Source organism: Ascaphus truei, chromosome 20, assembly GCF_040206685.1.
Source record: "Ascaphus truei isolate aAscTru1 chromosome 20, aAscTru1.hap1, whole genome shotgun sequence".
Taxonomy (NCBI): domain Eukaryota; kingdom Metazoa; phylum Chordata; class Amphibia; order Anura; family Ascaphidae; genus Ascaphus; species Ascaphus truei.
The window spans coordinates 28,553,888-28,569,733 of NC_134502.1; the positions used below are offsets into that span (position 1 = coordinate 28,553,888).

Consider the following 15,846-nt stretch of genomic DNA (forward strand, 5'->3'; position numbering starts at 1 on the left):
TACAGTAGCATCTTCTAATATGTTCTAGGTATTGCTATCCACTCACAATAACTATAATAGATTCATGTACCTTAACACTGTACAAAATGCTTATATAGGGTTAATTTACTCTGTAATCCTTTTTGGTTTTACCTTGTCGCAGTCCGATATCTTTTCCATCTTGTTATATATATATATATATACATATACAGATGGGGGTCTCAGTTTCTGTCGGTTCAGCCTGGCGCTTCCCGCAGATGAAGCCAAGCCGTGCAGTGCACGTAAGGAGACGTAATGGCCCATCGGATTCACACCGCGGGGGGTCCCGGCGTTTGAATGTGACTCACGCTGTGTGAATCCTGCAGGGTTCCAGCTGTCTAAAAGAGACGCTCAGTCAGAGAGAGACTGAATCAGTCACTCTACCTGCGCGCCTCTAACAAGCGATCGCGGGGGGGGGTTTATTTTAATAACATAACATTGTATTGTATGTCTTTATTTATATAGCGCCATTAATGTACATAGCGCTTCACAGTAGTAATACATGTGGTAATCAAATAAATAACAGATAATATAAATAACAGGTCATGGGAATAAGTGCTTTAGACATAAAAGTAACATTAAGGAAGAGGAGTCCCTGCCCTGAGGAGCTTACAGTCTAATTGGTAGGTGGGGAGAACGTACAGAGACAGTAGGAGGGAGTTCTGGTAAGTGCTTCTGCAGGGGGCCAAGCTTTATGTATCGTGTGTTCAGAATATCCACATTGTAGCAGGTGGTCTCCAGAGCTGAATTGCATTCATTTCAGTTTTGGGGACCTCCTGCTTCCCGAGTTACAGACCCCCTGTTATGGGGGTGCTAGTATCCCAGCCACGTTTAAATTCTCTCTCATCACGGCCCACGGGATCGGGAGATTTAAACAAAGCAGGAGGATACTGGCACCCCATAGCGGGGCCTGTATCTCTGGAAGCATGGGGTCCCCATACCTGAAATTAATGCGGTTCAGCTTTGGAAACCCACTGTTACAATACTGAAATATTAAAATAAAATCAGCTTCATTACCTTAGCGGATAGCCACTAAGGCAATGGAGCTGTTAAGTCAGAGCACCTTGTTCATTGGTGTTAAGGGGGGGGGGGGGGGGTGAAATACTCTAATGTAACATTTATTGGGGGTAGAGGGGGGTGAATGGGGTAGTTGCCCCATGGTGGGTGATTAGGCCTACCGAGTGGGTAGCGGGAGGGGTTAACACTGTCATTACCATAGCAGTTACTACAGTTGAGGTAATGGAGGGGTTAACCCCTCCCGCAACCTTCGCGATAGGCAGACATAACCACCCACCCCGGGGCAACTACAACCCTTTGACCCCCTCAACCACCAATAAACAAGGTGCTTTGGCTTAACTCCTTCATTGCCTTAGCTAGCCACTAAGGCACTGACACTGCTTTTATTTTATTTTAATAAAATAGAATTCTAGTAGGGGGTCTGCGGAGCAGAACCGCATTAATTTCAGGTCCGGGGCACCCCTGCTTCCCGAGATATAGGCCCCGGAAGGAATTGCTGGTACCCCCGGCTTTGTTTAAATCTCCCGATCACATGGGCCGTGACGCGGGAGAATTTAAGCGTGGCGCTGTGTTAATCAGATGGGCCATTAAGTCTGCTATGGACTGGGCTGCGACGTGTTGCTGAGTGTTAATTTCCCTCAAATGCTGGCACAAAAGGAAAGACTGCTTCTGTATATGTACTGTATATCATATATACAAATATATATGTGCATCTGTATATGTATATAAATGATTAAACCTTTCTCTCACGCTTTAGATAAAAAATATTTGTGTTTTGCAGAGATACTGTATTACAGAGGCAGTGCCAGCCTCCCCCTCACACACACTACTACACCATGTATACACAGCACAGGTACAGCGTGGGCAGTGCCAGTCTCCCCCTCACACACACTACTACACCATGTACACACAGCACAGGTACAGCGCGGGCAGCGGCAGTGCCAGCCTCCCCCTCACACACACTACTACACCATGTATACACAGCACAGGTACAGCGCGGGCAGTGCCAGCCTCCCCCTCACACACACGACTACACCATGTATACACAGCACAGGTACAGCGCGGGCAGTGCCAGCCTCCCCCTCACACACACTACTACACCATGTATACACAGCACAGGTACAGCGCGGGCAGTGCCAGCCTCCCCCTCACACATACTACTACACCATGTATACACAGCACAGATACAGCGCGGGCAGCGGCAGCCTCCCCCTCACACACACGACTACACCATGTATACACAGCACAGGTACAGCGCGGGCAGCGGCAGTGCCAGCCTAACCCTCACACACACGACTACACCATGTATACACAGCACAGGTACAGCGTGGGCAGCGACAGTGCCAGCCTCCCCCTCACACACTACTACACCATGTATACACAGCACAGGTACAGCGCGGGCAGTGCCAGCCTCCCCCTCACACACTACTACACCATGTATACACAGCACAGGTACAGCGCGGGCAGCGCCAGCCTCCCCCTCACACACACTACTACACCATGTATACACAGCACAGGTACAGCGCGGGCAGTGCCAGCCTCCCTCTCACACACACTACTACACCATGTATACACAGCACAGGTACAGCGCGGGCAGCGGCAGTGCCAGCCTCCCCCTCACACACACTACTACACCATGTATACACAGCACAGGTACAGCGCGGGCAGCGGCAGTGCCAGCCTCCCCCTCACACACTACTACACCATGTATACACAGCACAGGTACAGCGCGGGCAGTGCCAGCCTCCCCCTCACACACACTACACCATGTATACACAGCACAGGTACAGCACGGGCAGTGCCAGCCTCCACTCACACACACTACCACACCATGTATACACAGCACAGGTACAGCGCGGGCAGTGCCAGCCTCCCCCTGGCACACACTACTACACCATGTATACACAGCACAGGTACAGTGCGGGCAGCGGCAGTGCCAGCCTCCCCCTCACACACACTACTACACCATGTATACACAGCACAGGTACAGCGCGGGCAGTGCCAGCCTCCCCCTCACAAACACTACTACACCATGTATACACAGCACAGGTACAGCGCGGGCAGCGGCAGTGCCAGCCTCCCCCTCACACACACACTACTACACCATGTATACACAGCACAGGTACAGCGCGGGCAGCGGCAGTGCCAGCCTCCCCCTCACACACACTACTACACCATGTATACACAGCACAGGTACAGTGCGGGCAGCGGCAGTGCCAGCCTCCCCCTCACACAAACTACACCATGTATACACAGCACAGGTACAGCGTGGGCAGTGCCAGTCTCCCCTCACACACTACTACACCATGTATACACAGCACAGGTACAGCGCGGGCAGCGGCAGTGCCAGCCTCCCCCTCACACACACTACTACACCATGTATACACAGCACAGGTACAGTGCGGGCAGCGGCAGTGCCAGCCTCCCCCTCACACAAACTACACCATGTATACACAGCACAGGTACAGCGTGGGCAGTGCCAGTCTCCCCTCACACACTACTACACCATGTATATACAGCACAGGTACAGCGCGGGCAGTGCCAGCCTCCCCCTCACACACACTACTACACCATGTATACACAGCACAGGTACAGCGCGGGCAGTGCCAGCCTCCCCCTCACACACACTACTACACCATGTATACACAGCACAGGTACAGCGCGGGCAGCGGCAGTGCCAGTCTCCCCTCACACACACTACTACACCATGTATAAATAGCACAGGTACAGCGCCGGCAGTGCCAGCCTCCCCCTCACACACACTTCTACACCATGTTTGCACAGCACAGGTACAGCGTGGGCAGTACCAGCCTCCACCTCACACACACTACTTCACCATGTATTCACAGCACAGGTACAGCACGGGCAGTGCCAGCCTCCCCTCACACACACTACTACACCATGTATACACAGCACACGCACAGCGCAGGCAGGGGCAGTGCTAGTCTCCCCTCACACACACTACTACACCATGTATACACAGCACAGGTACAGCGCGGGCAGCGGCAGCCTCCCACACACACACACTACTACACCATGTATACACAGCACAGGTACAGAGCGGGCTGCAGCCGTGCCAGCCTCCCCCTCACACACACTACTACACCATGTATACAATGAACGGGTACAGCGCGGGCAGCGGCAGTGCCAGCCTCCCCCTCACACACACTACCACACCATGTATACACAGCACAGGTACAGCACGGGCAGTGCCAGCCTCCCCCATCACACACACTGCTACACCATGTATACACAGCACAGGTACAGCACGGGCAGCGGCAGTGCCAGCCTCCTCCCCACACACACTTCTACACCATGTATACACAGCACAGGTACAGCGCGAGCAGCGACAGTGCCAGCCTCCCCCTCACACACACTAATACACCATGTATACACAGCACAGGTACAGCGCGGGCAGTGCCAGCCTCCCCCTCACACACACTACTACACCATGTATACATAGCACAGGTACACCGCGGGCAGGGGCAGTGCCAGCCTCCCCCTCACACACATTACTATGCATGTATACACAGCACAGGTACAGCGCGGGCAGTGCCAGCCTCCCCGTCTCACACACACTACTACACCATGTATACACAGCACAGGTACAGCGCGGGCAGCGGCAGTGCCAGCTTCCCCTCACACACACTACTACACCATGTATACACAGCACAGGTAAAGCGCGGGCAACGGCAGTGCCAGACTCTCTCCCACAATCACTACTACACCATGTATACACAGCACAGGTACAGCGCGGGCAGCGGCAGTGCCAGCCTCCCCCTCACACACTACTACTACACCATGTATACACAGCACAGGTACAGCACGGGCAGCGGCAGTGCCAGCCTCCCCCTCACACACCCTACTACACCATGTATACACAGCACAGGTACAGCGCAGGCAGCGGCAGTGCCAGACTTCCCTTTACAAACACTACTACACCATGTATACACAGCACAGGTACAGCGCGGGCAGCGGCAGCCTCCCCCTCACACACTACTACTACACCATGTATACACAGCACAGGTACAGCGCGGGCAGCGGCAGTGCCAGACTCCCTCCCACAATCACTACTACACCATGTATACACAGCACAGGTACAGCGCGGGCAGCGGCAGTGCCGGCCTCCCCCTCACACACACTACTACACCATGTATACACAGCACAGGTACAGTGCAGGCAGAGGCAGTGCCAGCCTCCCTCTCACACACACTACTACACCATGTATACACAGCACAGGTACAGCGCGGGCAGCGGCAGTGCCAGCCTCCCCCTCACACACACTATTACACCATGTATACACAGCACAGGTACAGCGCGGGCAGCGGAAGTGCCTGCCTCCCCCTCACACACACTACTACACCATGTATACACAGCACAGGTACAGCGCGGGCAGCGGCAGTGCCAGCCTCCCCCTCACACACACTACTACTCACTGTATACACAGCACAGGTACAGCGCAGGCAGCGGCAGTGCCAGCCTCCCCCTCACACACAGTACTACACCATGTATACACAGCACAGGTACAGCGCGGGCATTGCCAGCCTCCCCCTCACACACACTACTACACCATGTACACACAGCACAGGTACAGTGCGGGCAGTGCCAGCCTCCCCCTCACACACACTATTACACCATGTATACACAGCACAGATACAGTGCGGGCAGCGGCAGTGCCAGCCTCCCCCTCACACACACTACTACACACTGTATACACAGCACAGGTACAGAGCGGGCAGCGGCAGTGCCATACTCCCCCTCATACACAGTACTACACCATGTATACACAGCACAGGTACAGCGCGGGCAGTGCCAGCCTCCCCCTCACACACACTACTACACCAAGTATACAAAGCACAGGTATAGCGCAGGCAGCGGCAGTGCCAGCCTCTCCCTCACACACACTACTACACCATGTATACACAGCACAGGTACAGCGCGGGCAGTGCCAGCCTCCCCCTCACACACACTATTACACCATGTATACACAGCACAGGTACAGCGCGGGCAGCGGCAGTGCCAGCCTCCCCCTCACACACACTACTACACCATGTATACACAGCACAGATACAGTGCGGGCAGCGGCAGTGCCAGCCTCCCCCTCACACACACTACTACACACTGTATACACAGCACAGGTACAGAGCGGGCAGCGGCAGTGCCATACTCCCCCTCATACACAGTACTACACCATGTATACACAGCACAGGTACAGCGCGGGCAGTGCCAGCCTCCCCCTCACACACACACTACTACACCATGTATACACAGCACAGAAACAGCGCAGGAAGCAGCAGTGCCAGCCTCCCCCTCATACACAGTACTACACCATGTATACACAGCACAGGTACAGCGCGGGCATTGCCAGCCTCCCCCTCACACACACTACTACACCATGTACACACAGCACAGGTACAGTGCGGGCAGTGCCAGCCTCCCCCTCACACACACTATTACACCATGTATACACAGCACAGATACAGTGCGGGCAGCGGCAGTGCCAGCCTCCCCCTCACACACACTACTACACACTGTATACACAGCACAGGTACAGAGCGGGCAGCGGCAGTGCCATACTCCCCCTCATACACAGTACTACACCATGTATACACAGCACAGGTACAGCGCGGGCAGTGCCAGCCTCCCCCTCACACACACTACTACACCAAGTATACAAAGCACAGGTATAGCGCAGGCAGCGGCAGTGCCAGCCTCTCCCTCACACACACTACTACACCATGTATACACAGCACAGGTACAGCGCGGGCAGTGCCAGCCTCCCCCTCACACACACTATTACACCATGTATACACAGCACAGGTACAGCGCGGGCAGCGGCAGTGCCAGCCTCCCCCTCACACACACTACTACACCATGTATACACAGCACAGATACAGTGCGGGCAGCGGCAGTGCCAGCCTCCCCCTCACACACACTACTACACACTGTATACACAGCACAGGTACAGAGCGGGCAGCGGCAGTGCCATACTCCCCCTCATACACAGTACTACACCATGTATACACAGCACAGGTACAGCGCGGGCAGTGCCAGCCTCCCCCTCACACACACACTACTACACCATGTATACACAGCACAGAAACAGCGCAGGAAGCAGCAGTGCCAGCCTCCCCCTCACACACACTACTACACCATGTATACACAGCACAGGTACAGCGCGGGCAGTGCCAGCCTCCCCCTCACACACACACTACTACACCATGTATACACAGCACAGAAACAGCGCAGGAAGCAGCAGTGCCAGACTCCCCTTTACAAACACACACTGTCCTAGCCAATATCTCTTAAAATAAAATACAAATAGACTAATAGATTAAAGAGAATTCCCTGCGCCTCTCCTGGGATAACTCCGTCCCACCGGTTAAATAATTACCCTGTTAGAAATATCCCTCACGTTACCCCTCCGTGCCCGGCTGTCAGGGACACGCTGCAAACACACAGTGCTCTGCAGAACCGAAGAGGTCAGTGCTAATTAGTGCTTTTCTGTTAACGAGGGAATTCATTTATGTATAAAAAGGGACAGTAATTTAAAAAATCTACACGGCCGAAAGAGCGAGAGAGAGAATGAGGTAAGAAGGTAAGCAAGTTTGCCTATATATATATATGTGTGTGTGTGTGTGTGTATGTGTGTGTATATATATATATATATACACACTCTGCACTGTATATTAATGTTGAGTACTGTATCTCTATGCACTGGTAGTAAACACGCACGCTGCATAATGATGCTTAGTACAGTATCTATAGACCGATAATAAACACGCTGTATAATATATATATATATATATATATATATATATATATATATATATATATATATATATATATATATATATATATATATATGCATATATCTATTCACTGATAATGAATGTGCTGTGTTATATTATGATGCAGAGTATCTTTTTAAAGTACACTGATAATAAACATGGTGCACTGTATAATGATGCTGAGTATCGCTATACACTGATAATGAAAAGGCTGCACTGTATAATGACGCTGAGTATTTACCCACTGATAATGAACACGCCGCGCTGTATAATGATACTGTGTGTCTATTCATTGATAAAGTAAGCCCTGACCATATAAATATAGGAAGGCATCACCTTTGACCCGAGGGGCCATGGAGTGATGTATCGGGTGGGGGGGCTAGTTAATGGGCTGTCGCTCCGTGACCTACCTCTTTCTTCCTCTTTCCACCTCGCCAAAACATTCCCACCCTCTCCGTTTTGGGTTTCAGGTTTATTGGGGAACATTATGTTTTATGATTATTGTTTAGGTGATGTTGTAACAAGTTACACATTTTATTTGGGGGGAAAAAGAGAAAACAGAGAAAAAAAGGGAAACAAAAAAGTGAGATGAAATTACGCGATGAAAAGCACATGTGGGGCCTGAAACGCTGATCCTCCTCTGTTCTTGGCTGTTACAATAAATGAAGAATTGCATTGTGAACTTGTGAGTAGAACTCTGCCTAGTTCCTCTGTCCCCGAGGCGACCTGCACGTTGAGGAGTTTGTTGGACAATGTTGTGTTGGCTGCACACGCAGGGTTCTCCTCGCACCCGAAACTGTTTCCCCGCACTTTGGAACTTTGCGAGAAAAATAACAATTACAGTAAGAAGGAAGGTGGATGCTCGGGTAGAAGGTGTTGGGGGTGTTACTAAGTTTGACACAGCTGCAGGGCAGAGGACTTGTCAGTTTTGCCCGGGTGTTTCATTTGAGGTATGGGAGTGGTCCAAAGGATGCACCCTTGGGTCAGGACAAGGTGTGGTGGGATTCGGGGTGCATTCCTAAGAGACCTCGGGTATTACCAACCTGGAGAGCTCACTGGGTCATCTAGGGGTGGTGAGCAGTATCAGATATCTGGTTGGGGAGCGACTTGTTGACCATGTCCTCCAGGAGTGTAGATGTTTGTTTAATAAAAGGCGTTTGCCATTTGTACCCCACCATGGTGTCTGTATCTATTTGGGTGGGTGAGGAAATGGGAGGTGCAAGAAACGAGGGTTCAAGAGTCAGGGACACACCATGCTGTATAATGATGCTTCCAATTTATACATTTATAATGAACACATTGTACTGTATAATTATGCAGCGTATCTCGATTTACTTCAACCTTCTGCTCAGGAAATGTTATAATCCTACATAATAATAATTCCTGGTATATAATGTGTAGGTGACTTTTACATTGTAGGGTTCTGATTTCCCATCCTATAAATGAAGGATCAGAATTGAATGTCCTTCTCCTGTCTGGTTGCAGAGTGATGACCCTTTTATACTTGTCTATGTGGCACCTCGTTCTTTTCTACCTCACTCCTGCCTCTCGTTCTGACAGCCTGGGGTGCAAACTCCAGGGCTTGGACCTCACTGGGGTCTACGAGCATGGAGATGTCTTAATAGGGGCGGTGTTTCCCTTCCATGTTGACATAGAGTACCTGAAAACCTTTTTCACGGAGACCCCCCCACAGGGAGCCTGTAAATTGTAAGGTTTGCAATGTCTTCTGTATCTCACTATTTAACTGTTGTAAATCTCTCCCTCTCTCCTAATTTCTCTCAATCTCCTCTCTCCTAATTTCTCTCAATCTCCTCTCTCCCCCTCTCCCTCGCTCCCCATCTGTCTCTCTCCCTCTTTCTTCCCCATTTATTTCTCTTCCCCTTTCTCTCACATACATTTCACACTATTTTTTTTTTTTTTTTGTCTCACCACTCCCTTTTCTCTCTAAATTATTCTCTCTCTCCTTATATTCCTCTCCCTTAAGCATCTTTCTTTCTCTCTCTCTCACTATCTATATTTTTCATCTTTATCCTTCTCTCTATTTTGCTCTCTCTCTCTCCCTATCGCTCTCTCTCTTTCCTCCTCTTCTTCCTCCTCCTCGGGTAGATGATATTAAATAGGACCTCCTCTACACAGACTTTTCCCCCCATTGCCTTCTTCATCTTCCATCTACGCTTCTCAATTCCTCTACAGGTAAAGGGTCATATCACATCATTGGTTACCTCCTTCTCACCCCCCAGCTTCTTTTCTGAAGTCTTCCAGCACTTCCAGGCCATGAGGTTCACCATGGAGGAGATCAACAGAAGACTGGACCTCCTCCCAAACATCACCCTGGGCTTTCAAATCTGCGACTCTTGTGGAGTACTACAGGGGGAGCTGGATGGGACCCTGAAGATTCTAACAGGTCAGAACCAGGGTATCCCCAATTTCTCTTGCCGGGAGAATCAACCTCTGGCTGCCATCATTGGACACTCAACCTCCACCTACTCCATTCTCATGGCTCATATCCTGGGTTTGTACAGAAACCCACAGGTAAGGATTAGTGGGAGCTGTCCACAGTGCTGAACTTCTTATCTCACTGTTCTCTTCCCAACAACAACTCAACCCTTAAATAGGACTGGAAGGAGGGTAGGTGATATAACAACTCCCCCCACCCCCCCCAAGAATTGCATTTGTGGTGCTTTCCTAGGTAAATAATAACATAACTTTTATTGTTAATATTTAAATAAGATAGCAAGAGTGAAAATAAAAATAATATAAATCGACACAGTGTAACACTCATGCAGTGAACTGAATTAATAGTGGCAAAATTAGGTTAAAAAATCAGGATAGGTGTTGGGATCAGATGGTACCTGATGTAGAATGATTATAGATTTATTTTAGATTGCTGTGCCAGTAGGAAAAATGCTTGAATGCCTTGAACGATACCAGGGGCAGAGGCAAAGGTGTACTTTAATTAATAGATAGAACATGAACCAAAATAAGCGTTGTATCTAAATGCTTAGCACCCTGCAAGAAGGATACCAGTATACATTAATAACTTGTATTAATAGGATAGAAATATATATGGGAGAATAAATGGATAAAGATAGAAGTGACAGCTAGAGACAGGAAGACTGTGACTTCAAAAGACTGTCTCAGAGAGTGCGCAGTATAATTACTGCCTGAGATAGTACTGTATAATTAGAAATAGAGTAACATTGTAACATTAGTAACTGCCTTATGGGCTCATATTGCCATTGATCAAAGAGCAGAGAGACACTGTACTTACAGCTCTATATTGTAGCAAACTCTCAGATTGCAGTGACAGAGTTATTGCTGTTACAACAATGCTATCTATTGTACCTGCTTACAGTACATTGTCTTTGGTGGAGGAGTAGAGATACAATGTACTGGACAATAAAAGAAAAGATATCAAAATATTGCCGGGAGAGCGGAGTTACACGGTGTCGATTTATGTTATTTTTTATCTTCAGTCTTGCCATCTTTATTTAAATATTAACAATAAAAGTTATGCCATTTTTTTTGGGTGGGGGGGACGGGACATTTGTGATATCACCTACCCTCCTTACAGTCCTTGCATTTACCCAGGTTACATAGGTAGCACCGATACACCACACTAAGAGTTAATTAGGCAATCCTATTTACTATACCCAACTCTCCTAAGCCGTGTTACATTTCTCTATTGCTAATCACTTTGCTATCAACAAAGCATAGTAAGAGAGATGCATACAGTATGGCTTTGAATGGGATTTTAGTACTGCACATTTAGTTTATCCCATTAGTTGTTGTTTATTTTTTAATAGGACATTTCAGAAAAAAAATTACCATAATATGAAGTCATAGCTACTGATATCGATATTTTCAGTCAAACAGGTTAGGTGCACCATATCAAACGCTTATTTGTCACTTTAGATCAGTATCTACTCAACCAGTTCCCTCCTGAGTGACCGGACACAGTTCCCTTCCTTCTTCAGGACTGCTCCCAGCGATGTCTTCCAGTCCCAAGGACTGGCCCAGCTGGTGTTGCATTTTGGTTGGACGTGGGTTGGGTTAATAGGTTTGGGAGATGACTATGGGGAGCAGGGCATTCAGGTGATAAAGCAAGAGATCCTGAAGGCCGGAGCTTGTGTGGCCTTCACAGAATTCATCCTGCTCAGCCGTCTGGATAAGAATACCCCCCACCTCGCTAGGGTCATCAGAGAGTCAACAGCCACAGCTGTGGTGATCTTCTCAATGGATGTTGAAATGGTGCAACTACTGGATGAGATCCTGAGGCAGAACATAACCGGGAAGATCTTCGTGGCCAGTGAAGCTTGGTCCATCTCAAACGTATTATCAATGGACAAGTACTCCACAATCCTCTCTGGCTCTCTGGGTTTTGCCTTCCACAGCACAACAATTAAAGGGTTTAGAAGGTATTTAAACAGAATCCATCCCTTCAACACCCCGGGGGAAACCTGGACCAAGAAGTTCTGGGAAAAAGCTTTTAGATGCAAATTCTTGGACCAGAGAACACTCACTGGTTCGTGGGATACTACTGCAAAGTTGTGTACTGGAAATGAGGATCTAGAGAGTATCCAGAACAGTTACAATGATGTGTCCAGCATAAGAGGTTCCTACAACATCTATACAGCGATCTATATCATAGTCACAGCTCTGCATGATCTGCAAACATGCCAGGAGGGGAGAGGACCATTTTATAATGGAAGTTGTACAGATATTCAGAACTTCAAACCATGGCAGGTATTAATATCTGCTAAACATCTACAATATTTTATGAGAAGGTTAAAAAAATCCCTGGTGGTCAAGGCTATTGGGTAGTCGTGTATCAGTGTGTCTTTGTAACTCTGGTGTTCACCAATAATGTATGTGAAGGTCTCCCCTGTCTCCTCTTCACCTGTTACCCCTTTAAGGACCTATATACAGTAGTATTTGAGCTTTATTTGATGCCCCTTTAAACACATCAACCACCATTAATTTGTTCCCCAGCTGTGTCAATATGTATTTAAATTCTTATTTAAGAAGGCCCGAAGCCTGCAGTATAGTGTTCACATGACAACTCCTACTATTTATTCTCACTTTCTCCACTCCAATGGGCAGCGCAGACCTGTTTTCTCTACATACTACAGAGGCTCTTATCAGAAAACTTGTCTCATCATATTTGCAGACAAGGTAATTTGAGAACTAAACATTTCACTAAATGAGAGAGGCATCGCAGCCGTACAAAGTGTAAAAAAAGGGGCAGCTGAGAAATAAAGGAGAGGGAATATCAGAACCCATCTCATATGAAGAAATATTTAGATAATAGGGAATAAAAACAGGCAGTGGGGCAGCCCCTGTAACGAGCTCTGTACCTATCTTCTGTGTATGGATACCAGTAGCTTAACCACACACAACAAACACAGACACTTACGCACATCCACACACGGACAACACAACATACAGCTGTATACAAGAAGACAGGTGTGTACCTTGTTACTCAGACACATGCACTTCTCATTACATGAGCTCGGCAATGGAATCTGAATTATAAACAATAATTATGGTAAATAACGGAGTGATGTGAATTTTCCCTCACCTGGAGGTTACTTGGTTGAGTGGCACAGTGGTAAAGAAGGGCGGTTATATCTCGGTGGTTGAACCTGAGTATACACAGTTTTCTCCTGGAAGAAGTGGTGAACAGGAATACACAGACCTTGTATGGAGTGGGGGAATAACAGAAACTCAGGATTACAAACACAAGAGACACAAGAGAAAATAACAACAACCATGATGTTGCCATTAAGAATCCCACCACTGGTGGACAGATGTCTCTCAATATCCGTCTACCTCAAAGACTCGAGAGAATGAATTCTGTTTAGTAGACGTTGTCATTCCATTGAGAGCAAATAAATTAGGGATGATCCTTCTCCCCCCTGCAGCTGTTACACTACATCCAGAACGTACGTGTGAGGCTGAGCAGTGGGAGAGAGGTCTTCTTTGATAGGAATGGGGACCTGCCCGCGGTGTACGATATTGTGAACTGGCAGCTGGGTGCAGATGGCATGATGAGGCAGGTCAAGGTGGGAAGCTACGATACAGCGGCCTCAGATGGAAACACTTTTAGTATCAATGCAAGTGCCGTGATGTGGGCATCAGGGAGAAGACAGGTATGCAGTGTGAAGGCTTTGAGCGTGAGTTCTGCGTCTAGAGAACCTGACAGTGCCAATATAAGCCGAATAATAAATATGGTCATATTATACATATCCAAACTTACACGTTTTTGAGCTGGTGAATCTTGTTCCAATCCCAGTGTCTGTTCTACTTGTGTTCTAGGGCAAGTCAACTTATCTAACCAGAACCATAAATTCAACTGCAAGCTTGAAGGGACAGGGACTCTCTGTGCCTGTAAAATTCTGTGTACAACGCTGTGAATATTAGCAGTGTTATAGGAGAAAAAATATTAATATTTTTATTTTTGGAAGGGATTGAAAGATTGCCATTACATATATAAATGCTGAACATTCCTTCATTGTCAATTGGACATACAGTTTTTCCATAGAGTTTTTGTCACCCACCCCAGGTTTATACAGTGAACCAAGAGAAGGGACTAATGGGTCACTGAGTCCATCCTGCTTCTCACCCCATATCCTTTTGTGACTTGTTGAACATACATTGTCCCCCAGGTTCCTCACTCCGTCTGCAGTCAGAGCTGCCTCCCTGGTTTTAGGAAGGTGTTGAGAAGAGGGGAGCCTGTCTGTTGCTTCCAATGTGTCGCCTGTCCCCAAGGAGAGATCTCCACCCAGACAGGTGAGCAGATAACAAAAGCACTATAGACAAACCAAAAGATATATGGGTGGTCAGGTGTTTTTCACTTTTATCTTTCAGACTCGGATGAATGCTCCATGTGCCCGTGGGATATGTGGCCAAGTCTCCAGAAAGACAAGTGCCTCCCAAAGACCATTGAGTTCCTCTCGTATGAAGAGCCCTTGGGTGCCACCTTAACTGCTATCAGTCTCTTTTCCTCCATGATGCCAGTTTCCATCCTCAGACTTTTTAACCATTATAAGAATACTCCCATTGTCAGAGCAAACAACTACACCCTCAGTTGTCTTCTTCTCGTGTCTCTGTCCCTCTGCTTCTTCTGTGCTTTGGCTTTCATTGGTTTCCCCCAACCTGAGAAGTGTCTTCTGCGCCAGGCTGCTTTTGGCATGGTTTTTGCCCTCTGTGTCTCATGTATCTTGGCCAAAACCATTATGGTGGTCCTCGCCTTCATGGCAACCAAACCGGGGACCAGTCTGAGGAAGTGGACCAGCCCTAAGGTGTCCTACATGATAATTGTCCCCTGTTCATTCTTACAATTTCTCGTGTGCATCTCTTGGCTGGTCCTCTCTCCTCCCTTCCCAGAAAACAACATCCAAAGCCAACCTGGGGTCATCATTGCCGAATGTAACGATGGCTCCCCCACAGCCTTCTGGTGCATGCTGGGATATCTTGGCCTCCTGGCCACCATCAGCTTCACCTTTGCATTCCTGGCCAGACAGCTCCCCGACAGCTTCAACGAGGCCAAGTTCATCACCTTCAGCATGCTGGCCTTCCTCAGTGTCTGGGTATCCTATATCCCGGCCTCCCTCAGCGCACGCGGCAAGTACACCGTGGCCATGGAGGTCTTCGCCATCCTGTCCTCCAGCTGGGCTCTGGTGGTCTGCATGTTTGTGCCCAAATGTTTCATCATATTGTTCCGACCCAAAATGAACTCGAGAGAACGTCTCATGAGGAAAGCTAAAGTTTCAAGATAAGAGATTAAAAAAATGTATCTAAAATGTTACATCTACAGAACGTTAAAATATGTTACTTCAATTAAAATTGTTACTTTTTATACTGTATCTGGAACGTGGCACCAATAAATATTGATATTTTTTAATATTGTGAATCTCATAAATTCGGAGTCCTCCAGATGCTGGTGGACAGGTGTGGGGGGGTGGGGGTGAGGGGAGGAGAGCGGCTTCTAACAAATGACATCCTTGTTATATTTTAA

General features: G+C 48.2%; 1 protein-coding gene across 1 annotated transcript; it reads left to right on the top strand.

The window, feature by feature from the left end:
- The first annotated feature begins 9,336 nt into the window (after nt 1–9,336).
- Nucleotides 9,337–15,607, top strand: LOC142471070 (extracellular calcium-sensing receptor-like). Its single transcript, XM_075577867.1, has 6 exons — nt 9,337–9,533; nt 10,067–10,358; nt 11,742–12,572; nt 13,751–14,002; nt 14,495–14,618; nt 14,697–15,607. Exons 1-6 carry the CDS (start codon nt 9,337–9,339, stop codon nt 15,605–15,607), a joined length of 2,607 nt encoding a protein of 868 aa, XP_075433982.1.
- The last annotated feature ends 239 nt before the right edge of the window (nt 15,608–15,846 follow it).